Consider the following 25,283-nt stretch of genomic DNA (forward strand, 5'->3'; position numbering starts at 1 on the left):
TTGTACCATCTCACTGTTTCTACTCTTAATTGAAGACATAGAATCTATGGGAAGCTACACCTGAAAATAATGAAAATGGTTATCAACAGCCAACTGCTCTTTAAGTTGCTGCGTTCAGAAATACAGTGAATTAACTGGGTAAAACCACTGAAAGATACCTAAAACACTCTGTTGTTTGTATTAGTAGTGGTTAATTTCAGAAAGATTATCAAAACTGTACAGCCAGATGCATTCCGGCAAGTTTCGAAAGAATTCTTGATCAACATGTCATTAGCTGGAAACGGGTTAACACTGTCTATACTGCCATGAAAAGGACTTCAGAACATTCTGTGTGATGATTTTTATATAAAAGTCGTGTACTTTCATCCCCAAAGGAAATCTCGGCCACAATCAGTCAAATTGCTTACTAACTGTGGACTGATGGTTTACCACAAACAAAGGGTTAATTTAAAGCATTGTACCCATTTTAAATTATTCTACCTGGTATTTTCTAATAAAAGACATCTAAAATTGTCAAATGATATACACAGCAACTTATTTTATTAACATCCACTCATGAATAATCAGAGCATCAACAAAACGTGGGAAAATTCATAAAAAAATTTGAGTTCTAAGGGGTTAATATCCCCACAGTAGGATAAAAACCACATTAAACCCTAAGAATGTGTGTAGTGGTATGCCTTACACCTGAACGATGGGGTTAATTGATGTTCTGATTACATATTATGCCTCTTTGCCAGGTGAATATATCAAATATTGCAGTACAAAGACATGTTAATGTTTTGGCAAACAGGGGGTTAATCTGATGCATTGTACACATGTTCCGTTTGTCACATATTGCTTATCAGGTAGTTACTTTTATTTATTGCATTATTCTGTAGTCTCTGGTTTTGTCATTCTGTTCATTTACTTTCGGTGTAGTCTTAAGTTTGTCACCTCATTGTTAGTTATTGCACTTACTTTTTTATTTTAATCAGTATCAGTTCTGTTCTAGTTTTGATCTTCTTGTTTCCCGCTATTTACTTTAGTCATGTTATTTCTTAGTTTTGTCCCATTTTGTTTTGATCACGTTAATTATTAGCACTTAGCATTTTGCACAGTTGGCTTTTCAGTCAGTTATCTTGCTACAGTTCGCTTTGCTTTTGTCTCAGTGCACTCTCTTGCACTTACCTTTGTCTTCCCTGGCCACGCCCTCTTCCACACACCTGCACCTCATCACACCTTGATTAGTATGCTCCATTTTTAAGCCCTCACAGTCTCACAGCTCACTGCCAGATCGTTGATTTTCTGTCACTTTCCAGCCTCCGTTCTTTGCTTTGTTTTGTCCTGTTTTGCCTGCCGGTATTTTGACTTTGCCTGTTTTTGACCTCATCTTTGTCTTGCCTCTGATAGCCCTCACACTGTGTATTTTGACCTGTGCCTGTTTATTGACTATGCCTCAACCTCTTGTCTCTCTGTTACCTCTGCCACGGTGCTGGACCATCCGTGTACCGATCTCCTGCCTTTTGAACTCATTCGAACTCTTTTGAACTCTATCAGTTGTGTGAATTTGCAGTTGTGTCCATACAGTTTGTGCCACACCTGATAAGTATGACTCTATAAGCTTGAAATGCGATCAAATTGGTACATTTTTTCAGCAACATTTCAGTTTGGAAATTTGCAGCGCTGCCCACTGTGGCTAGAAACCTGTAAAGGTAAGAGGATGTATGCAGTGTTAGACGACCAGAGCCATCTCTCCCTGGCAAGTGAGAACATTCCAACCTGTATGGGTGCTACAGAGGCATATGGAAGAAGAGCTCATGGTTATGTCAGAGTCTCTGGACATGAAAACCTGTTTACAGCTTCCAACACTGAGTGAATGTGACAATCTCCCTAACAAGAGAGCAGAGATTCCGAAACCTGAAGCAGCCTATTACCACGCACATCTGAAGGGAATAGCATCGGAAGTCCCTCCTCTCGAACCTAATGCTGGGAATGTCATACTAATTGGGAGAGATCTGCTCAGTGCACAAGGTGCGCAAACAGATAAATGGACTGAACAATGAACCGTTCACACACAATGAACCTGGACTCTCTGGTGACGGTGGCAGAGAAGAGACCACTGGACAAACTGCTGGACATTACGGACAATGCCAGTCACCCTCTGCACACCATTCAGCATCCAGAGGAGACTCTTCAGCCACAGACTGCTCCTTCCCAAGTGCAGGACCAACAGACTGAAAAACTCCTTAGTCCCTCAGGCCATCCTCACTCACGGGGAGGAGGAGTAACACGAATGCAGAGGACAGGAAGGAGAGGAACAGTAGTAGCCAATAAACCAGTAGCGATCAGTATGTCTGGAATTTATATTTGTGTATTTATATTTTAATAGCAAATTGTTGTTTTCTTTTTTACTTTACCCTCAGTTTCCCTGAGGGAGTCTTCCCAAGGGATCAATAAAGTTCTATCTAATCTAGTCTAATTTTGTGGACTGATGACAGCAAGATTATTCTTTTTGGGTCTAGGGGCCACAGTTTGTCAGATGACCCCCAAAATCTGAATTCAAGCCACAGTACACTGTGAATACAGTGAAGCATGGTGGAGCAAACATCATGATACGGGGATGTTTCTCATACTATGGTGTCGGGCCTATTTATCACACACCAGGGATCATGGATCAGTTTGAATACATCAGAATACTTGAAGAAGTCATGTTGCCTTATGCTGAAGAGAAATGCCATTGAAATGGGTGTTTCAACAAGACAATGACAATGTTTCTCCAGGAAAAACTGGAGGTGCATCAGGAAAGGCATCTGCCATAAAACTTGTGCCAAATACCAATGTGGATCTGGCTGTATCTGCTGTGGCGAGGCGGAACAAAACAGGAGCAGCTGAAAACAAAACAACAACAAAAACATTTCCACTTGAAAAACATACACACAGCAGTGCACGTGTGGGAAAAGGCTTGGTTTCTATGCATACACTTCGACCTCTTTAATAATGGCTTCACACAGCAGTGACCTGACAGACTCTGGGGATTCACCACAGCTGCTACTGAACTGGTATTTGGGTTAACCAGTTCATGAGTCTAGTGTTTACCTGGTAGAGCTCAATGCGCTGCTCAGACACGTGGGCGCCAGGATTTTGCAGACGAAAGATCCTAAGTTCCGCCTTCACCAGGTTGGAAGCATTCTTCTCCATGGAAGACACATCAAATGTGAGCCGCCTGAAGTAAGGGTTCAAGTGTGTTGGAGAGATGAAGTCTGAAACACAGCAGAGAGAAAAACCATCTGAGGTCACATCCACACTTTAGTCAAAAACAGAAACTGTCCTCTAGGGGTGACACCGCTACATCAGCAGCTCATATCTTTGATGTGTCTGTGAGTGTGTGTTTGCGTGTGTCTGATCTCATACAGTGCATCAAGACAACATGTCAGAGTGAAAGCGGCAACATTTGAGAGCGAGAGCGAGTTTTGGCCTGATGCCTCGTTTCTATTGGACAGCACAAAGCTATGTCACAGCTAAGAGCAGCTAAAATTGGATTGGGTTGAACTTTGACCATGGCAGCTTGACGACAAGCGGCAATGCGCGCTCCCAGCAGAAATGTCACTTTAGCTCGGTTTTTGACACGATGCTTCTGCCGCATCAAAAAAGAGCCACGTTTCATTGAAAATAATGCTTTTAAGACTGATTTGCGATGCTTCTGCTGCGGCTGATGCTTCCGGTGTGAAAGCCCCTTAACTGTTTATCCAAGTTGACCGAGAAGAATTTTGAACTCCAATTTAAAGTTCATGTTGGACTGTTGATGTCAAACCACCAGTGATGAACACCAAATGTAAGTCCCTTTTCTGTTGTTTATAAATTAACATATCAAATGACAAGGATCTATTTTAGCCATTATATAAAACAAATAATGTTTTTACATTCTTTCAGTGGGACAAATGTTTAACTCAGTGAAAACTTGAATGTTCCGTCTTTCACCTCATGAAATATTCATAGCATTGAACTCATAAACACTCATTATTTGTATACTATTCAGACCAATAAACCTCTTATAGCACTGACGGAACATGCAGCACTGACATGACTTGTGCCGCACTAACGTGACTCCTTCAGCAATGACATAACTACTGCAGAACAAATGCGACTGCCGCAGCACTGACAAGGCTTGTGCAGCACTAGTGTAATTCCTGCAGCACTGATGTGACTCATGCATCAATGTGACTCATGCATCAACGTGACTCATGCATCAGCAATGCTGTGATGTAACACGTGCACCACTCTTGTGACTCCGTGCATCAGTGTGACAGTGTAGCACTAATGTGACTCCTGCAACACTACAGGTGTGTGTGTGTGTGTGTGTGTGTGTGTGTGTGTGTGTGTGTGTGTGTGTGTGTGTGTGTGTGTGTGTGTGTGTGTGTGTGTGTGAGATGCTGTGACATGTAGAGTTTAAGAGAAGCATGTGTGTTGCCGAGTGCTCCGTGAAGTAAATTAGGAGGCTCTCTGCTACAGGAGTCGGACGACAATGTGGTTTGTTTACAGCAGGGCTCTCACACTGGTTCCAAAAGATGCTTCAGGAACTCGTTTCTACCAACCACCTGCTGCTTTGGCAAAAATGAAACTGGAGGCTTTGAGACAGGAAGGACTCCCAACAAACATCGGCGGTCGTTGTGACCAGGATAACATTATAACATTCACAGGAGAAAACTAATTACACTGTTTAGCTCTATTACTCAGAGCAATCTGAAACAAGCAGATTGAAGCGTACCAGCAGTGCAGCCTGCACACCTACAAGAAGCTGACAAAACACAGACTGTGCAGGACGCAGCGTGCACATTACATTCTCACAAAGTCACAGCCACATGAAAAGCCAGGAGCTGGGTGAGGGTGTGGGAACAGTCTGCTTGAACGCCTGACAGCGGCACAGTGCAGCAGTCAGCCCGCATTAACACTGATTAATCCAAATCTGATATGAAAATCGCGCACCACAACCAGCGCCACTGCAGTCAGCGTGTGGGTGAGCTGGTCCGACAAATTCATGGAACTAAAGAGTGAGTGAACCACACACACACACACACACACAGCAATATGGACCGTACCCCATCAGAAAACAGAGATGTTGCCCCTCCCGCTCTAGGCCTAGCAGAGTGCAAGGGGACAACAAAGGACTGGCCATCAGAGCAGTCAGGAAACACAGTAGGGTCAGGGGGAGGACAAGGACTAAGCTCAGGACAGGTAACTGAGATCTGACGGATGACAGCTTTACAAGCCCGGCAGTAGGTGGGACGACGAGAGGATTGACGAAGGGGATGAAAGGCAGACCACACCTGTCGCAGACCAACACACCCCCAAAAACCCAGGAAGCAGAAACAAGACACAATTGACAGATCATAATGTGAAAATGGACCCGAAGCAACTAGAAAATGAGGACCTAAAACACAACTCATCCCAGAAACCAAAAAAAAAAATCCAACAAAAAACCGACGAGGAAGGCAGGTGCAGAAGTACCAGAAGAGGGAACAAAAAAAATGAACAAACCAACTAATACCAACATTGTGAGGGCCACGGGAGACAGATGAACTAATGTCTGGAACACAGAATGTAACCAAAAGAGAACCACCTAAGGCAAAGAAGCATTTACTGAAAGAACACAAAAAATGTAGAAACCAAGGAACTGTAACAATGTGAGGGTAAACAGAATCAATTAAACTGGCAAGAACCTTGCATGGGGCCCATAACTGTTCTCGGGACAAACACAAGAGGTGGGAAAACCAGCTGGACCAACTTGGGGGAAAACCAGAAATGGATGGATCAAAAAGAGAACCATGTGAAGGACGAACCGTACTTTGACCTGAGACAAGAATCCTTTTGATTGGAAACCATAGAAAATAACAAATGTCGAAAGGACCTCCAGAGACCAAATAAACCAGAAAAAATGCTATGGGGAGAAGGAAAACATCACTGGATAAAGGAGCTCAAGGAAATGTGGGGCCAACCAAGTGAACACAGAAGCCTCTTCCACCCAGGCAACATCAAACAAAACCCTGGAGAGGCATCCACTAAACCACACTGTTGGCAACTGACCTATTTCGCACAAACACACAAATTAAGGGGGTAGAGAAAAACCAAATAAACTTTAGACACAAAATACTGGAGATGATTGTTAAGAACTGTGTACATAAAGCATGTTGAAACTTTACCAGACCAGGAAGTGTGGCAAAAAACTGCTGACTTAATGGATTATTCAGGTGGAAAAAAAAGAAGAGCATCAGTGTGAATAACAACAAAGGGAGACTAACTGTTCTGTTGACTGCATCTCCGGAAGTCATCTTCAAGGATGTCGCTGACGATTGGGTGGGTGAAGATGACTCTGAAGACGTGGGCGTGGCAGGAAATCCCGGTGACATCAGCATCGACGTAATCGTGGGAGGGGCAGGAAATCCAGATGACTCGAGCTGCATTGAACGCAGAGCAGGCACTGTGGGCGTGGCTGGAAATCCCGGTGACGTCAGCATCGGCGTAATCGTGGGAGGGGCAGGAGATCCTGATAACTCGAGCTGCACTGAAGGCAGAGCAAGTGCTGTGGGCATGGCTAGGAATGAGGGCCTCACGACGGGCTGAGCAAGCTGTTCCGATTACGTCAGTGGGGTTGGAGAAGCCTGCGCCTCCTCCGACGTGTGCACCGAGGCTGACTCAGCGGACACGGTCATCGTCATGGTACCCAGTGAAGCCTTGGCCGGAGGGACTGAAGAAGACAATGCGGTTTGAATGAGCGGCGTGAGCGTTTCTGCCGTCACAGAAGCTGTCGAGGCTGATTCACTGAGCTCGTGCTCTGCATTTTGCCGCAGCGACATGGAATTTTCTGTTGGCTTGACGGTTGATGATGGTGCCGGGAGTGAGTTCTGGGAATCTTTCCACCGTCAAGGGGTCAGGCAAAGTTGGAGCTTCAGAATTTTGGGGCGCAGAGCTTGTCGGAGCCTGGGTCTGCAGCTGGAGTTGCAGCTTGCATGGGGCTGGGACTGGGGGAAGGAGAATCACTGGAATCACTACAGGAGGCTGCTGAGAAGCTGGGAGAAAATGAGCAGGAGCTATTGCGGCGTCGGACAGCGTAATGGTGAGTGGGTTCTTCTGTGCAGAGGTTGTAGATGTCAGATTCAAAAAGGAAGTCCATGGGGTCTTCTATATATGCAGGAACTCAACCTTGCTTAAACAATGTTTTTATATGTGTCAGTTCTGGGTATGCTGTAACGATCTGATCTAAAGTGGAAAAAATACGTTTCTTGTCCCGCTGATTGGTGCTGTGCTGATAATCAGAAAATAGTTCTTGGATCCTGAAAAAAACATTAGCTGTGGCTTGGAGGACTGACCCATCTGCCTCAGACAATTCATCCTCGTCCAAGTCTGACCACTCAGAATTGCTGTCGGCAGATGCAGAGCTGGATGGAAGAAGGAGCTCCGGCTGCTTCACCCAGGAGGGGAGTTTCCTTGCAGCAAACAATTCGTCCAGGTCTAGTAAATCAGGGAACAGTTTAAAAAGCCATGGATTTGACTCAATAAGCTGCCAAGCTTGATCTAAATAATCAAACTGGTCTCTTGGGGTGATGGAATCACAGAAGCATATGAAGAAGAAAGAGAGGTCGGAAAAAATCTCCTTGATGGCGGTCAGGTTCTGGTCCGAGCCCACGGTGCGCTGGTAATGGTTAGTTTGTTCTGTCATGACTGCGTGTGGCGTGTGTGGCACAGAAAGTGGTAGGGCACACTATGCAGACTTGCAGGCTGAGGTGTGGAGGTAAAAATGAGCTTTCTAAAAAAAACAAACAAAAAAAAAAAACAGGCAATGGTCCAGTACACAAAAGGCAGTCAGCGGGGCGGCAGTACAGACAAGCGAGAGGCAGATTCATAGTTCAGTACACAAGCAGGGGTCAAGTTCACGGTGTGGTGGATATCGAGTAAACAAGCAAGGTCAAAAAACGAGGCAACAGGCTGTGACAAAAAGGCGAGGATGTGACACACGATCGACAAACTAGCAGGGAAGTGAGGTGCTGTGAGAGCTTAAATACAAGGGGAGAAATCAGGGCGTGATGTAAAACAGGTGCAGAGAACAAGTCGTGGCTAGATGAGAGTGGAGTGACAGGTGGGTGTGATAGACAAAACAACTAAGGGCCAGTGACACACCCACAAGCAAGAGAGATAAAAAGAACTGAATACCACAAACTGAGTGCTCATGTGTCAGGACCCAAAAATAAGAGGGAGAAAGTTAACTAAGACAGGACTCACCATGTGGCCAAAATAGAACAACAAATAATACAACATATGATCAAAATAAACAGATAAGTGTTACTAAGAATTTAAGTGGTAAACGGAATAGATAACTACAGAATAAAAAGGTGATACAATAAAAGATAAAGTGGCAAACAGACTAACTGGGAAATAGGTGAACATGGAATGTAATACACAACACCAAAGGAACGTAATGAGAAGAAAACACTGAAGATAAACAATAACCAAAACCAGGGACTAAAGCATAATACGCTAAATGTGATAAAACTAAACTGAGACTGAAGTAAGTAAAGGGACCATGAGTAAAAGAATACAAATGCATAACAATGAGCAATAAAGAAAAACAAACTACAAATTGGACAGGAACAAAGACAAAACTAAATACATGGCAACCAGGTAAAACAAAGAAAATAAATGAAACAAAACTAATCATAAACAGAGCATAACAAAATGATAAAACACAAGACAGAGATAAACAGAAACCACAGACAGAATAATCAAAACCAGAAGTGAGGCCAAATGACAAAACCATGACCAGGGCCCTGAATGGGCCGAATCATGACAGGACCATATGATATGACCATATGTGTGTTTAAAAGCTAAGTGGATTTATGTTTGTTTTACAAATAACACATGTGAATTTTCTTACGTTACAGCCTTATTCCATAATAGAGGAAAATTATTTTTTTCCTTAAAATTCTACTCACAGCACTCCATAATGACATGTAAAAAGTTTTTTTAATTTTTGCAAATTTATTAAAAATAAAAAAATTGAAGAAATCACATGTACATAAGCATTCACAGCCTTTGCTCAATACATTGTTGATGCACCTTTGACAGCAATTACAACCTCATGTCTTCTTGAATATGATGCCACAAGCTTGGTGCATCTATCTTTGGGCAGTTTTTACCCATTTCTCTTTGCTCCACCTCACTCAAGCTCCATCAGGTTGGATGGGGAGCATCTATGCGCAGCCATTTTCAGATGCACAGTTCGAGTAATACTACCAAAATAGTCAAACCTGTGACACCACGGATGACCAATCACAGTGTATATAAGCATATGAAATCCGAGGCTCTGTTCCTTTTTTTTTTTTTTTTTTTTACTCGCGTGCAGTTCACTACTGTTGGTGTCCACCATTTTGTGCCGGATATTTATTGTGGTTTTCCGTCGTTGGACGCCCTTTCGCCTTTCCTTTTGGCAGGAGCAACGTTTTTCGCCCTCCTGGGGCTGCGGCGGTTTTTGTTACTGTGGTAAGTGTCTCTTTTATTCGCCATTACCAGTGACGGCAGCATGTTTGCCCCCTCTCCCGGTATTGCGTGTGTATACGGACATACATATATTGTTTTGAGCCTATTTATGTTTACGGCTGACGGTGTTGGCCTCCTTTTGTTGTTTAGTTTTTGCTAATACTGGTGACGGCAGCGTGAGCGCCCCCTCTCCCGGTTTTGAGCCTGTTTGCATTGACAGCTAACTGTATTAGCCTTTTTTGGTTTGTTTCTTTGGCTGCTTCTAGTGACGGCGGTGTGCGCGCTCCCGTATCCCAGTTTTTTTTTGGCTTGCATTTTGTCACAGCTAACGGAGTTGGTCTCCTGTTTCGCTATTGCTCATGAAGGCAGCATTTGCACCCCCTCTCCCGGTGCTGGCATATGTTCTGAAGACTGCTAGCCGTGTGGATTTGCCTGTTGAATGGTCTGGATTACGGACGGCTCTCACTGCTGTGCTGCTTGTGGGCTCGCGTTGCAAGCAGATGACGGTCATGACCTGTGCCCAGCTTGTCTCGGGCTTGACCACCTGATTGAGGCACTGTCAGAACATCCTTGTATGAACTGCAGTTACATGGCTCGTGCTGTGAGAGTGGCTCGGCTGGCACAGGTGCACCCTAAACAAGAGGCCAACCAGCTCCTGCCTTCAGTGCAGGTGACTGCGCCCAGGTGTTCAAAGCGTCGGAGTGAGGTCACTGCTACGGCGGCTCCTCCTAAAAAAAAAGGCAGGCCAAAGCCAATCAAGGCCTTGCCACAAGGGTAGAGCAGCTGTCTGCAGAATTGGCTGAGATGAAGTCATTGTTTCAAGCCCGGCAGCTGGAAGCTCCCTTGCCTAGGATGGAGGCTTCTCCACCTATGCCTGAGTTGGCGGTGGAGGAGGATGTATTGTCTCTCGCCGCCTCTGCCTCTCATTTTGGGGTGGAAGCAGAGACTTGGTCGTCTCTTGCTTCTGAAATGGGTTTGTTCGGCTCATCTCAAAGTGTAGTCATTGAGTCAGCCGATGCCGCTGTGCAGGATGCTATGCGTAGGGCCTTAAATCTCCTTTAGTTAGATATTCCAGTGACAGAGGAGACTGCCCCTGGGAGCTCTTTTTTCAGACATGGGCGTGCCCGCTGCCTTTTCTGTTCCCCCATCGGTGGACTATTTGAGGGAATTGCACACATGTTGGTGGGACCCTCAAACCTTCTCGTCTCTCGACAGACGGTCGAGTGCTGGCCTCTATGAATGAGTCCGCCAGGGCCAGTTTGGACTGCATGCCAGCGGTTGACCCGGTGGTAGCCTGGCTTATTGTGTCTCCTGAGGAGGTTCTATGTAGCGAGGCTCGGTGTCCATGGGCTCAGTGCCATGTGACCGATGACCTCCTTTGCAAGGCTTAAAATGCAGGAGCGCGTGCTGGCTGGTTGGGTAATTCCCTGGCGAACCTCCTGTTTGCAGTTTCTGCATCTCTGCAGGATACTGGTGCTGCGGAAAGTGTGGTAGGATTTAGTGATACTGCATTGCAGGCTTTTGCCCTAATGTCAAGGGAGTTTGGCCGAGTTATGTCTTTCTTTGTTCAGGCTCATCGGCAGGTTTGGCTGGCGCAGTCTACCCTGACTGAGGCATGTCGGAGGACCCTCCGTGGTGTTGCCGTGGAGCCAGGTGAGCTGTTTGGCCCAGCTGCCCTGGAGGCACTGGAGCGGACCATCCAGGCACAGCAGACTAGGCAGCATCTCTCTGGCCTCAACAGAACTTTGCCCCCGCAGCATTCAAGGCGTTCGTCTGTTGGCCATGAGGTGCAGCCACCCCCGCCGCGATAACGATCTGAGGATTATCAGCGGGGCTCTCAGGAGAGGCCGGGTAGTGGTTTTTGTGAGCCAGTCCGCCACCCAACCAGGCAGACCCAAGCTTCAGATGGTGGTCGCCAACCCCCCAGGGCCCATAGGGGTCATGGAGAGGGGAGGTGAGGCCACTGGGCCGGCAGTCACATGATTTTCCATTCAGCAGCTCGACTACTGTGCTGCTCACACTGTGGATCCGTGGGTAGTTGTTACTTTGACCCATGGCTACATGTTGCAATTCCAGCGCCGGCCACACATCTCAGACCGGGTCAGGGTGTCTTTGATTGCCGACCCGGTGAAAGCCCAAGCACTAGACCAGGAGCTCTCCGCCCTCTTGGCCAGGGTGCTATCGAGGAGGTGGATCCTCTGCAGCAAACCAGAGGCTACTATTCAACATATTTCCTCATACCGAAGAAGACTAGCAGGTTTCGTCCCATTTTAGATATGCGGGGACTCAATCGTTATTTGAAGGTGCTGCCAATTCACATGTTGACCACGGTGGAGGTCCTTCAAACTGTGGCAAGGGGAGAGTGGTTTACATCAATAAATCTGACCGATGCCTATTTTCATGTGCCTATTGCGGCAGACCACCGCCGCTTTGTTTGCCTATCAAGGTCTTCACTGGCAGTTTTGGGTACTCCCGTTTGGCCTCTCCCTTTCTCCAAGGGTGTTTACTCGATGTGTAAAGGCACCTCTCGCCCTACTGCGGGCATGCGGAATGCAGATTCTGCCGTATCACGACGATTGGCTTCTGTGTGCCCCATCTCAGGATACGCATCGGCTGCTTGCTCACGTGTCCCAGTTGGGCATCAAGGTCAACCTGGAGGAGAGTTGCCTTACTACTTCTCAGACCACTGTTTTTCTCGGGGTGGCCTTGGATTCAACTTCCATGGAGGCTCGTCCATCCGCCCACAGGATACACAATATCCTCCAGTTGGTCAGTCAGTTCAGACTAGGCAGGCGGTCTCCATACATCGCCTTCCTGCAACTTCTCGGCAAACTGACACCAGTCACTCACGTCGTGACATTGGGCTTACTTTCGTTATGCCTTGTGAAGAGGTGGCTCAATAGCTTTCGTCTGGGCCCCCGACTACACAGACATCGCAAGCTCACGGTGACATGGTTGTGCCTCCGGGCTCCCTGGAGGAACAGGGCTTATTTGTCCAGGGGCGTCCCGATGGGGCTAGTGGTGTACTGCAGAGAGGTGGTCCCCACGGATGCCAGTTCCACAGGATGGGGTGCAGTCTGGCAGCACAGAGCGGTTCAAAGGCTCTGGAGCCGAAGGGATCGCTTGAGACATATCAATGTGCTGGAGCTACGGGCAGTGCATCTACAACCCCTGGCAAAAATTATGGTATCACCGGCCTCTGAGGATGTTCATTCAGTTGTTTAATTTTGTAGAAAAAAAGCAGATCACAGACATGACACAAAACTAAAGTCATTTCAAATGGCAACTTTCTGGCTTTAAGAAACACTATAAGAAATCAGGAAAATTGTGGCAGTCAGTAACGGTTACTTTTTTAGACCAAGCAGAGGGAAAAAAATATGGAATCACTCAATTCTGAGGAAAAAATTATGGAATCATGAAAAACAAAAGAACGCTCCAACACATCACTAGTATTTTGTTGCACCACCTCTGGCTTTTATAACAGCTTGCAGTCTCTGAGGCATGGAATTAATGAGTGCCAAACAGTATTCTTCATCAATCTGGCTCCAACTTTCTCTGATTGCTGTTGCCAGATCAGCTTTGCAGGTTGGAGCCTTGTCATGGACCATTTTCTTCAACTTCCACCAAAGATTTTCAATTGGATTAAGATCCGGACTATTTGCAGGCCATGACATTGACCCTATGTGTCTTTTTGCAAGGATTGTTTTCACAGTTTTTGCTCTAAGGCAAGATGCATTATCATCTTCATCATCTCCAAACATCCTTTCAATTGATGGGATAAGAAAAGTGTCCAAAATATCAACGTAAACTTGTGCATTTATTGATGATGTAATAACAGCCATCCCCCTAGTGCCTTTACCTGACATGCAGCCCCATATCATCAATAACTGTGGAAATTTACATGTTCTCTTCAGGCAGTCATCTTTATAAATCTCATTGGAACGGCACCAAACAAACGTTCCAGCATCATCACCTTGCCCAATGCAGATTCAAGATTCATCACTGAATATGACTTTCATCCAGTCATCCACAGTCCACGATTGCTTTTCCTTAGCCCATTGTAACCTTGTTTTTTTCTGTTTAGGTGTTAATGATGGCTTTCGTTAGCTTTTCTGTATGTAAATCCCATTTCCTTTAGGCGGTTTCTTACAGTTCGGTCACAGATGTTGACTTCAGTTTCCTCCTATTCGTTCCTCATTTGTTTTGTTGTGCATTTTCGATTTTTGAGACATATTGCTTTAAGTTTTCTGTCTTGATGCTTTGATGTCTTCCTCGGCCTACCAGTATGTTTGCCTTTAACAACATTCCTATGTTGTTTGTATTTGGTCCAGAGTTTAGACACAGCTGACTGTGAACAACCAACATCTTTTGCAACACTGCGTGATAATTTACCCTCTTTTAAGAGTTTGATAATCCTCTCCTTTGTTTCAATTGACATCTCTCGTGTTGGAGCCATGATTCATGTCAGTCCACTTGGTGCAACAGCTCTCCAAGGTGTGATCACTCCTTTTAAGATGCAAACTAACGAGCAGATCTGATTTGATGCAGGTGTTAGTTTTGGGGATGAAAATTTACAGGGTGATTCCATAATTTATTCCTCAGAATTGAGTGAGTCCATATTTTTTCCCTCTGCTTGGTCTAAAAAAGTAACCGTTACTGACTGCCACAATTTTTTTTCCTGATTTCTTACAGTGTTTCTTAAAGCCAGAAAGTTGCCATTTGAAATGACTTTAGTTTTGTGTCATGTCTGTGATCTGCTTTTTTTCTACAAAATTAAACAACTGAATGAACATCCTCCGAGGCTGGTGATTCCATAATTATTGCCAGGGGTTGCAGCGCTGAGGCACTTTCTTTCCCTCCTGGAGGGGAGACATGTTCTGGTACGGTTGGACAACACCTCTGTTGTCCACCACATCAACCATCAGGGGGGCACCAGATCGGCTCGTCTTCTAAAAGTCTTCAGGGATCTGCTGGAACGGGTCTTTCCTCGTCTGTCCACTCTGCGGGCAGAGTATCTACCGGGAGTGCAGAACTGAGCTGTGGACGCACTCTCTCGTGAGGTGCCTGCTCCAGGGGAGTGGTGTCTTCACACCGATGTGGTGAGCATTATCTGGGACCTCTATGGTCGCGCAGAGGTGGATCTGTTCATGACGGATGTGTTGACTCATTGCCCTCTATGGTTTTGAGGTGACGAGCAGTGCCTGGTTTCCTCCACACGACACCTGCCATTTACGCCTAGCGATGGGTATCAAGAACCAGTTCTTTTATCAAGAATCATCAAGACTTCCAGATGGCGGAGAAGTGAGTGACATCATGACTTTTTAGCTCCCAGACGTTCCAGTCACCCCCGGATAATTAAAATGTTAAAACAAACCTACCAATATCTCTCATAGTATGCCACGGAGTAATAAGAGAAAGACAAGAGGAATTCAGCAAGAAACCATGAAAGACGTTTTTTCACCAAAAAAAGTGGATGATGCTAACAAGCTAATAGAACATGAGGCTATGGAAACTAATATTCTCGCAGAGCTGGAAGAAATTCAGACCAACTTGAAAAAGGAAATCACGGATAGGACTGGACTAATAAAGATGGCGAAGTCTGAATTTAGAAAAAGAAATGGGGAACCAGCTCGATGATACCACCGCAGACCTGAAAGATGTAACAAACAGGGTCGAGGAAGCCGAGCAGAGAGTGGCCTATGTGGAAGAGTTTAATGCGGATGTCAAGGACGTACTGAGCCACACTCTCCAATTATAAGAGGACCTCCAAACACGATTGTCCGACCTGGAAGCCAGCTCATGCAGGAACAACGTACATATTCACGGAATAACAGAAAGGGAAGAAGGAAACAACTTGCAGAAATTCATAGAGAACGTTATAAAATCTGAACTGTCCCTCACAGATGTTACGCTGGTCATACAGTGTCGCCACCGCTCACTCGGCCCAAAACTGCCACTGATCTCCAAACCCAGATCTATTGTGATACATTTTTTGGAGTATAACACACAGGACTTGGTGCTTCCCTCTGCGTGGAGTAAAAAAAGAGATACATTTGAATGGAAGACGAGTATATTTTGACCAAGATTATCCCAGTGACGTGCTCGCCAAACGCAAAGCATATAATCCCATCAGGAGGATTTTAAAGGAGAAGGGGCTTCGCTTTCAGACTTTATATCCATATAGACTGTGGGTGTTTTATGAGAACTGCCCTGTGATTTAAACAATGCACAAGACGCATATGATGAATTGAAGAAGAGGAATGTGATGGAAGCCGGAGCGGAGAACCCATCGGAGCGTGCCTCCGGGTCCGAGCCGGGAGTGCCCCCTTGCGGAAGAGCAAGTGGGACCTCACGATGGACCCGGGAGGCGTGAGTGAAATACATCCAGGAAAAACTCCAGGGATTCAAGAGTACCGACAACAACACCTAATAACCTCTTTTTAAGAAAACGTCATTCCTCTAAAAAGCACCGAGCTTCACATCTGACTGTAACTCTGGGAAATAACATGTTTCTCCATGTGCGCTACCACGGCAGATGGAGGACATCGGGTAGCAGCGCAAGGGGCCCCCTGGGACCTCAGGGACTCTCCTCACTGTTTTAGAAGTGGAATTGCACCTCACATATGGAAGTCACATATGTTATCGGTTCTAGTATGTAATTCTTTTGTTTTGCAGACCCATGTTTGTTTTTCAGAGCATCTAGAGGTAAAAAAAGTACATTGTATCTCATTTTAATGACGGAATCAAAACAACATTCTAAAGTAATTACTCTCAACGTTAATGGTCTACATAACCCCATTAAAAGAGGAAAAGCCCTTGCTAAAATGAAACGAGAAAAACAAGACAATTTTTTTGGCAAGAAACACATCTTTCTACTACTGAACATGAAAAACTGCACAAAATGGGGTTTAAAAATTTGTATTATTCTTCACATATAAAAGGGAATTCTAGAGTGGCCATTTTACTGTCAAACAGAGTGGATTTCCAGCTCTCCTCACAAGTCAGTGACAAAGAAGGACATTACATATTGGTTAAAGGGTATCTAGACCAAAAGGAAGTTACTTTGATTAATGTGTACAGACCACCTGGGAAGGACAAAGGTTTGATCAAGAAAAATTTTGATTTGATTGCAACAGAAACATCTGGGACACCAATATGTGGGGGAGATTAGAACATTCACTTAAATCCTTATCTGGACTCTTCGAGTAAAATTAAAAAGCCTCAACCAGAAGCAATATATATAAAAAATGCTTAAGCAATCAGGGTTGGTAGACATATGGAGGGAGCTGCACTCACTAGACAAAAAAATACACCTTTTTAACCAACTTGCACCTTATGTACTCAAGATTAGATTATTTTTTTTGTCAAACTCAGGCACAGAATTGTAAACTGCTATATAGGGGTGAGAGATATTTTGGATCATGCAGGGGTGTATTTGACACTCTATCTGGGCAACGATTGTAAAGAGACCCTGTGGAGGCTGAACACTGAATGATATTAATTTTAAGAATTTTGCAGAAAACAAATTTAAAGACTATATGAATCACAATAATAAGGAGGCTATTTCCCCGAGGATCCTATGGGATGCAGCAAAGGCAGACCTCAGAGGGAAATTAATTATGTGGTCTTTACATAAGAAAAAGGAAAGAGTTATTTAAAATGTCTCACCACAAAAATAAAATCTTTGGAAACAGCCCACATGGAGAATAATGATATTGACACCCTATCAGAAATCAAATTGTACAGATTGTATGAAAAACAGTTGGAAAAAAAGCAAAATTATTATGAAAGTGGTCCCAAATCTAAGAAATTCCTTGCTTGGAGGATATGTAAACAGCAGGCCAATAAATTTATACAGAAGATTAAGAACCCAGTCGATAACAAGATATACCATAATGTGAAAGACCTTTAAAAATCTTTTGTGGCATATTATACTCAACTGTATGCTGATCCTCGTACAACAAATTTACCCGCTGTGAAGGCATTTCTCTCTTCGCAGGACTTAACATCAATAGGAACAAAACAAAATAAAAGATTAATGCAATAAACACATTGTGGGGGTAACAATTAACAGGACAACATACAAAGTCTGTTTGCATGCGGATGATGTCCTGGTAACTTTGTCTAACCCTGAACTGAGTTTACCAAATCTCCTCCTTTTACTTAAGACATATGGCTTATACTTGGGTAAAAGTAAGTCCCTTTGGCTGTTCCCTTGTTTTGCACTCGGTGTCGCCACAGCAAATCCAAAGTGGATCTGCTTGTTGAATTGGCACAGGTTTTATGCCGGATGCCCTTCCTGACGCAACTCCACATTACATGGAGAAATGTAGCAGGGGTGGGATTTAAACCCGGGGCCTTATGAACTCAAACCAAGCGCATTAACCACTTGGCCACCACCCCTGCCTGGCTTACACTTGGGTGACAAATCTACAGAAGACCCAAGTTCTCAGATATAATTACCAACCATCACAAAAAATGTCCAAACTCAACTGGAATAATACTTCTATAAAATACTTTGGAATTCAAATACCCAAAGATTTATCCAACTGTTTTGAACACAATTATGTCCCACTAACATCAGAAATTAAAGAGGATTTACAGCGTTGGTCATTATTACCCATGAACATGCACAATCGGATAGATATAATAGAAATGAACCTTCTTCCAAGGCTTCATCGTTTTCAGGCACTGCCTGTGCATGTACGCTGCAAGCAATTTAATGAGTGGAATAGGATAATCTCAAGTTTTATTTGGAGAAAAAAGCCAAGAATAAAATTTCAGATGCTACAACTACAAAAGGACAAGGGCGGGCTAGCTCTGTCACACTTGGAAGATTATTATAGTGTAGCACAGATGCAAATTGTGATTGGCTGGTGTGACCCAACCAATGAGACTAAATTGAAAGAGATAGATCAGTCCTACTGTGAGACACCCCTCCAGTCACTGCTTGGAGATCAATCACTTATTAAAAGATACACAGAGACAGACCTGTTCCCCATGTGGATAAGAGTACCAATTACTATATGGCATAAAATATTAAAACACACAAAAATTGAAAGGAGTGCCCGGAGTTTGCGATGGCCCGATTATGATTCAGGTTTTTCACCAGCAGACATGGACAAGAGCTTCAGACAATGGTCGCAAAGGGGTTTAACAGGATATTGGAGAATTTCAGGTAAAAATTATTGAAAGACTTCCTGCAACTTCAAGAAACCTACAATTTGCAAAAACAAGATTTTTTTTAGATACCTCCAGTTAAGACACCATTACAATAAAAATATAAAGTTCTTATAAGAGGAAACAGGTCTGATTAAGATCCTTCTCGATTCATGCAAAGGAAACACTCAAAAGAAATAGATATCCAGATTATACTCATGTTTACGAAAGAGGAGAACTCTTAATACAGCACACATTAAAATTATATGGGGGAAAAATAAGATAAAATTATAATAACCGATGATAACTGGTCACATGCTGTGAGGACATATGCAATGCTGTGCTCATTACCTCAAACTCAGGTTTGTGGGGGGAATTTGTATGGTCCCATTTTTGTTACCCCTAGTATTAAAAAGACAATGTAATGACCCTGAAAAGGCCCAGTGTTGAAGGAACTGTGGGAACATGTCAGCAGGACATTATCACATTTTATGGGAATGTACTAAGATCGCACCCTACTGGTCCGAGGTGATAATAGCAATCAATGCCATAATGAGCTTGAACTTACCTTGTGATTTTACTTTATCTATGCAGGGTTGAGGAAATCGGACAGAAATCTTCTCTTAATTCTACTAGTAAGTGCAAAGAAAGCCATAACTTGCAAATGGTTGAGTGTGGATCCACCATCATCGCTGGACTGGATAGAGGTTGTCAAAGAGATTCACACAATGGAGAGATTGACCTTTTCAACAAGACTTGCAGCTCACAAATTTGAGGAATATTGGAAGAAATGGGACATTTACCTGAATCAGAGGACATCATGAACTTAGAACTAACTGTGTGATCAGTGTAGCTTTTTGTTTTCTTTTATCTGATGATTTTGCAGTGGCCTGCACATAGTTACTTATTTTTACTTCCCTTGAACTTAAGCAGTCACCCATCCTAATTGCTCTGAATGTTTGTTAAAAGTGGTCTGTATGTTCTGTAGTTTCCTCTTCTGTTCTTTCTTTCTCTCCTCTTTTTCAAAAATCAAGAAAATCATTAAAAATAAAATAAAAAAAAGAAAAAAGAAATGCTTCAATCCACCGACATCAATATCCTTTTTGCTTAATGATTCCATTATCGGTCCTTCAGAGCAGCCGTTGTTTTTGAGGGTGTCTGTCGGGAAAATGATCATTTCTCGACGTTGATTGCAGACCCTGCAGCGGGTCTGTAATCAAGCGCTTCTGTAACAGCTCTGCTCTGAAGCTTGAACCAATGAAGCAGTGATCTGACCTGCTGCTTTGTTGGTTCTCTGCTTCGCTGATTTTCAGAAGAGGCAAGTCTGCTTCTTAACCCCTCTCAAAGCCATTTAAAGATGTCAATTGTGAGTCACTGTTGTGCAGATTAAAGTCACCAAAAGGGACTTGTCTTGTTGCAGGCAAGAAATGAGAATCTTCCTCCATTCCATTCGCACAGCTCCAAACGCTGCTTCACTCTCTGCCGAGTCAAGTTAGAGTCTGGCCGGAATTAATAACTTCAAAGCAAATTGCCGTTTTAAATCAAATGACACCTCTTTCCAAACGCTGTAACACAAACAATAAACTACAATCAACCAAAACATTTTTTTCCTCCCAAAATGAGACGTCCTGCGTTCTTTACGAATTACATTGATGCTGACTTGCAGTGCAGCCAGCTGAGCTCAGCTCAGGGGTTATGGAGTGACATTTATGTCAATGTCTGAAAGGAAATGCTTTTGACAAAAACTACAGATTTTGTTTATTTCTATTTAAATCCAGAGATCAAGGATCCAGTGACAAATTTCATATTTATTTACTTTAAGACTCAATAAAATGTTGCTGACATAGAAAACCTGTAAAGCCTACTTTTAGTACACAGAAAATTCACAAGAGGTATTGATAAGGGAATCAATAATGAATCGGATCCATAAGTGGAATCTATAATGGCATCGATATCACTAAAAACACCAAAGAGATCAATCTTTGATCATCAGACCAGACAGTTTTGTTTTTCATGGTCTCAGAGTCCTTCAGATGCCTTTTGCCAAACTCCAGGTGGGCTGCCATGTGCATTTTACTAAGGGGTGGCTTCTGTCCTGCCACTCTACCATACAGGCCTGATTGGTGGATTGTTGCAGAGGTGGTTTTCCTTCTGGAAAGTTCTCTCTCCATAGAGGAATACTGGATCTCTGAAAGTGCATCTAGAAAGTGCAGAAGAATAAATGGAATCTGTTAACTTACCAGACTCCGCTGCATGCGAGTTCAGGCAGACAACAAAATTTGCCCTTTTACATGAATTCAGTATATCGGAAAAATCTACTCAGAATGCACTGAGTTATCAACATCTGGATTGTTTTTTTGTTTTGTTTTTTCCTGACAAAAATATTTCTGGGTTCATCAGAAAGGCATCTATGCGACATTCACTTAGCAGTGCCTGGCTAATGTGCTTTATTGGTTAATTATTTTAGTGTTTGTTTACTCTTACTTTCACATGCATAACCTCAAATTCATTGTTCATGACGGAGCATGAAAATTTCAACAAGATGATGTCCCACAGCTGAAAAACATTCTTGTTGAACGAGGTGTTCCCTGCAGTGGAACACAACACCCAGAGCTGCTGACTCTCATGGAGAAAGCTGCACAAGTTTATCCAATTCTGGAGAAGTGTGACCAGAAAGAATATGGAAAGAAAATGGCCGAGGGTGGTGGCGGCGAATGTCTGTGTTTGTGATCTCATGAGGAGAGCTGTGATGTGGACACGGGACTACAACTGTACGTTTAAAGTGTAGGTGACACTATATGTAATTTTTTTTTTTTTTTTGAGTATTTAAGAGTAAAATTAAACAAGTTTGAAATTTATCCTTTCTTGGTGTTCAGTTACTTAAGAGATAAATATTCAGATTTTGAACTGTGTGCCAAGAAAAACCAGGAACCGGACGAGTCCGGACATTGGAGAAGAAGGAGTAAGTGGCATTAGCGCCAGAACCATTACCTTAACAGTCCCATTAATTTATGGATTTTTACAGGCTACTGACAACCCCATTTTCAGTAGGGGTGGTGGCGAAGTGGTTAGTGTGCTTGGTTTCAGTGCGGAAGGTTCTTGGTTCAAACCCCACCCCTGCCACATTTCTCCATGTAATGTAGTGTTGCATCAGGAAGGGCATTCGACGTAAAACTTGTGCCAAATCAACATGCAGATCCACCTTGGATCTGCTGTGGCAACCCTGAGTGAAAACAAGGGAGCAGCCAAAGGGGCTTACTTTAGTGACAGCCCCATTTCCACCGAGTGGTTCGGGTCGGAGCTGCATGGTGCTTTCTGTGTCAGCACAGTTAATTCCCGGCGGCAGAATCCTTTTGATTGGCAGGTGGAACACTTATATTGACGAGCGCACACACACAGTGTCTGCGGCTTCTCCACTGAGCATTTTCAATTATTTTATTTTATAGTTTATTGTTTTGTGGATCACGGGATAATTTTGTTGCGTGCAGACTGAGATGTTATGAGCAGATGAGTCTTTCAACTTGCGGCACAAAGTGGCCCATGGTGGAAGAGGAGGAGGATTCGTCCACAGCAGAGATTCGATCCATCAGCCAAAATTAACAGATTGCAGCCGGCACTGTAACCTGGCACTAAACTTGTGACAAATGGACTTCTCTTCAGCCAAGACATGTGAAGTTACATTATTTTCAGATGTTGTTTTGTAAAGGTGTTAAAGTTTTCATCAGAATGAAGATGGTATCACTGAAACGGACAGGTAAGACTATATTATTTACTCCTTGAGTGAATGGCTTTAATATTTAATAATAACATGTTACACTACTAACGTACAGTACACTAACTGTACTCAAGAAGGACACAATATTTATTTTAAAAATAGTTGATATTTTCAGTCCCTTGTGTCATTTTTCAGATATGAAATGTATGTATCTGTTTCTAAAAATAAATAAATAAAAAAAATCCACACTTCCTCATCACTTTTTTCCTGATGTCAGATAGTAAAAAAACTATTTTTTAATCAATTATGACCAAAGAGCTAGCAAAAAAACAAAAAACAAAAAAAAACTTTATCATCTCCACCTGCATGCCGAAATCACCCGCATTATTTATTTATTTTTTTTTTATTATCACGATTCTGTGTCCTGAACTCTGCCAATATAGTCAAGGTCTTCCTCCAAGGTTTAGTCAGGCTCCCCCACAGCTTCTTCAGCAACACCTTCAGACTGGACTTAAAAAAAACCTCCCTTAATCTCCAGCAGCAAATATCTACTTCTATGTAAACATTTTAAAACATTTCTTAATAATCAGATTGACTTCTTTCTGGAAATTAATGATACTCAGGAGGGAGTTTTGTGGGAGTCCATGAAGGCTTACATTAGGGGTCAAATTATCTCCTATATATGGCACATAGGGATAGAGAGCGATCCAAACAACTTAAAGAGCTGGTGGATAAAACTGCAGATACTGACAGGCGCTATGCTTTTTTGCCCACACCAGGTCTTTTCAAAGAGAAATTATTGCTACAAACTGAATTTAATACACTTATGACACGGAAAGTCAAAAAAGTATTTTTAAAACCAAACAGGTATACTATGAACATGGAGACAAGTCAGGGAGGCTCCTTGCACTTCAACTTAAACAGCAGTCAGCTGAGCAAATGATCTCAGGAATTGGTACAGGTGCTGATTCGATTTCTCGGAGCCCCCAAGTCATTAATGACCAGTTAAATAATATTATTTTACTTTATATCAATCAGAAGTAGATAGTAGTTCCTTTGAGATTAGTTCATTTCTTGTTTCGCTTGATATCCGAAGGCTCTCTCCGGATGAGGAGTCGCTGCTGGAGCCACCATTGTCATGTGAGGAAATAGCCAGTGCCCTCAGATCATCTCAAACAGGGAAGGCACTAGATTCCCCATAGAGTTTTATAAGGAATTCTCCTTAAAACTTGTACCTATCCTCAAATCAGTTTTTGATGAATCTTTGGCCAATGGAAAATTGCCGCAAACTCTGACTCAAGCCACAATTTCAGTCTTATTAAAAAGATAAGGATCCTGTACAGTGTAGCTCGTACAGGCCAGTAAGTCTTCTGTGCTGCGACTATAAAATCTGAACTAAAACTCTTGCACAATTAGGCCCTATAATTCCCACCATTATTAAGGAAGATCAAACTGGCTTTATCTCTGGGCAGCAATCATTTTTTAATGTGAGAAGATTGTTTAATGTGTTATTTTCTCCCCATTCAACAATATCACATAAAGTTATCCTAAGCCCTGATGCTGAAAAAGAATTCGACAGAAATGAATGGGCTTATCTCTTTGCAGCCTTAGAAAAATTTGGAATGGGGCCCACTTTCTGCAGATGGATCAAAGTATTATATTCAGCACCTACATGTATAGCTGCAGTAAGGACAAACGGCATGATCTCAGAATATTTTTCGCTTTACAGAGGTACAATATATACATATGAGGCATGCTGAGATTAATAGCTACGTATCGGTCTCTACATACAAACGTGTGCGATGCTCGTGCATGAAATCATTCAGTGTGCATCGAGTCAACTGACAGGTGAAATCGTGATGAATCGCTCGCTGCGTGCTTGCATCAGTTTTTTTCAGAGGCACCATCTCTGGATTGCGTTTTGTTTTGAACATGGATGGAAGCCTGAAAGCACATGTCTACCACAACAAACAAGGAGGTCTGCGAACACTTGGAGATTTTGATGCACTTAAAACATTTAAATCATTTGGAGATACTTTGGCTGTTTTAAAAAAGTTGGGAAACCTCAAAAATGCAAGTCGTTTGTAAAGAATGCTGTGCTGCTAAAACATACGGCCGCCGCTGTTCCACTCTGATACTCCTCAGATTGTAAACCTCCAGGAAAACTGGTGAGAAAAGTATCTCAAATTACTTTTGTCAAGGCGGTACTCTGTCAATGAGTGACTCGCTTTAATTCACTCACTGATAGTGATGTTGTCTTAGTGTTTACTGTTTAAGTTCTGACAGTGTGATGAAACAGGTTCCACATATGAGGGAACTGAGTTGCGTGAGTTTTTTCACGCGTCGGTGACGTCATTTCCCTGTGGGCAGGCCTTGAGTGAGATGTGGTCCCGCCCTCTCGGCTGAAATCCTTTGTTTCACACGCTGCTCGAGACGGCGCGCGTTGCTTTATCAGAATTTTTTCTGGACCTGTGAGGAATATCCGAGTGGACACTATTCGAGAAATTAAGCTGGTTTTCGGTGAAAAGTTTAATGGCTGATGAGAGATTATGGGGTGTTTCTGTCGGTGTAAGGACTTCCCACGGAGCGGGACGTCCTGCAGCGCTTCCAGGCGCCGTCGTCGGCCTGTTTTGAACTGAAAACATCTTAATTTAAGGCTTAATTCACCCAGGACGTCGTGAGAGAACAGAGAAGATTCAGAGAGGCCGGCATGAGGACTTTATGCGGACATTCCACTGTTTAAGGACATTTTTTAATGAAAGACGTGCGCGCAGAATCTGTGTGCGCCGCAACAGGAAAAACACCTCCGTGTTGAAAACCATTTGTAAAATTCAGGCGGCTTTTGATGGCTTTCAACAAGTGAGTAACTGAGAAATTGTTTAACAGCTTGGGCATGTTC

The 25,283-nt window shown here is 43.3% G+C and overlaps 1 protein-coding gene across 1 annotated transcript in view; it reads right to left on the bottom strand.

Moving 5' to 3' along the window:
• Window positions 1-25,283, bottom strand: part of tgfb2 (transforming growth factor, beta 2) — a 276,666-nt gene that overhangs the window by 72,908 nt on the left and 178,475 nt on the right. Inside the window, 1 exon segment of the mRNA XM_034173941.1 lies at window positions 3,079-3,242. Coding sequence (XP_034029832.1) covers window positions 3,079-3,242 — 164 coding nt within the window.

This window comes from Thalassophryne amazonica, chromosome 7 (assembly GCF_902500255.1).
Source record: "Thalassophryne amazonica chromosome 7, fThaAma1.1, whole genome shotgun sequence".
NCBI lineage: Eukaryota > Metazoa > Chordata > Actinopteri > Batrachoidiformes > Batrachoididae > Thalassophryne > Thalassophryne amazonica.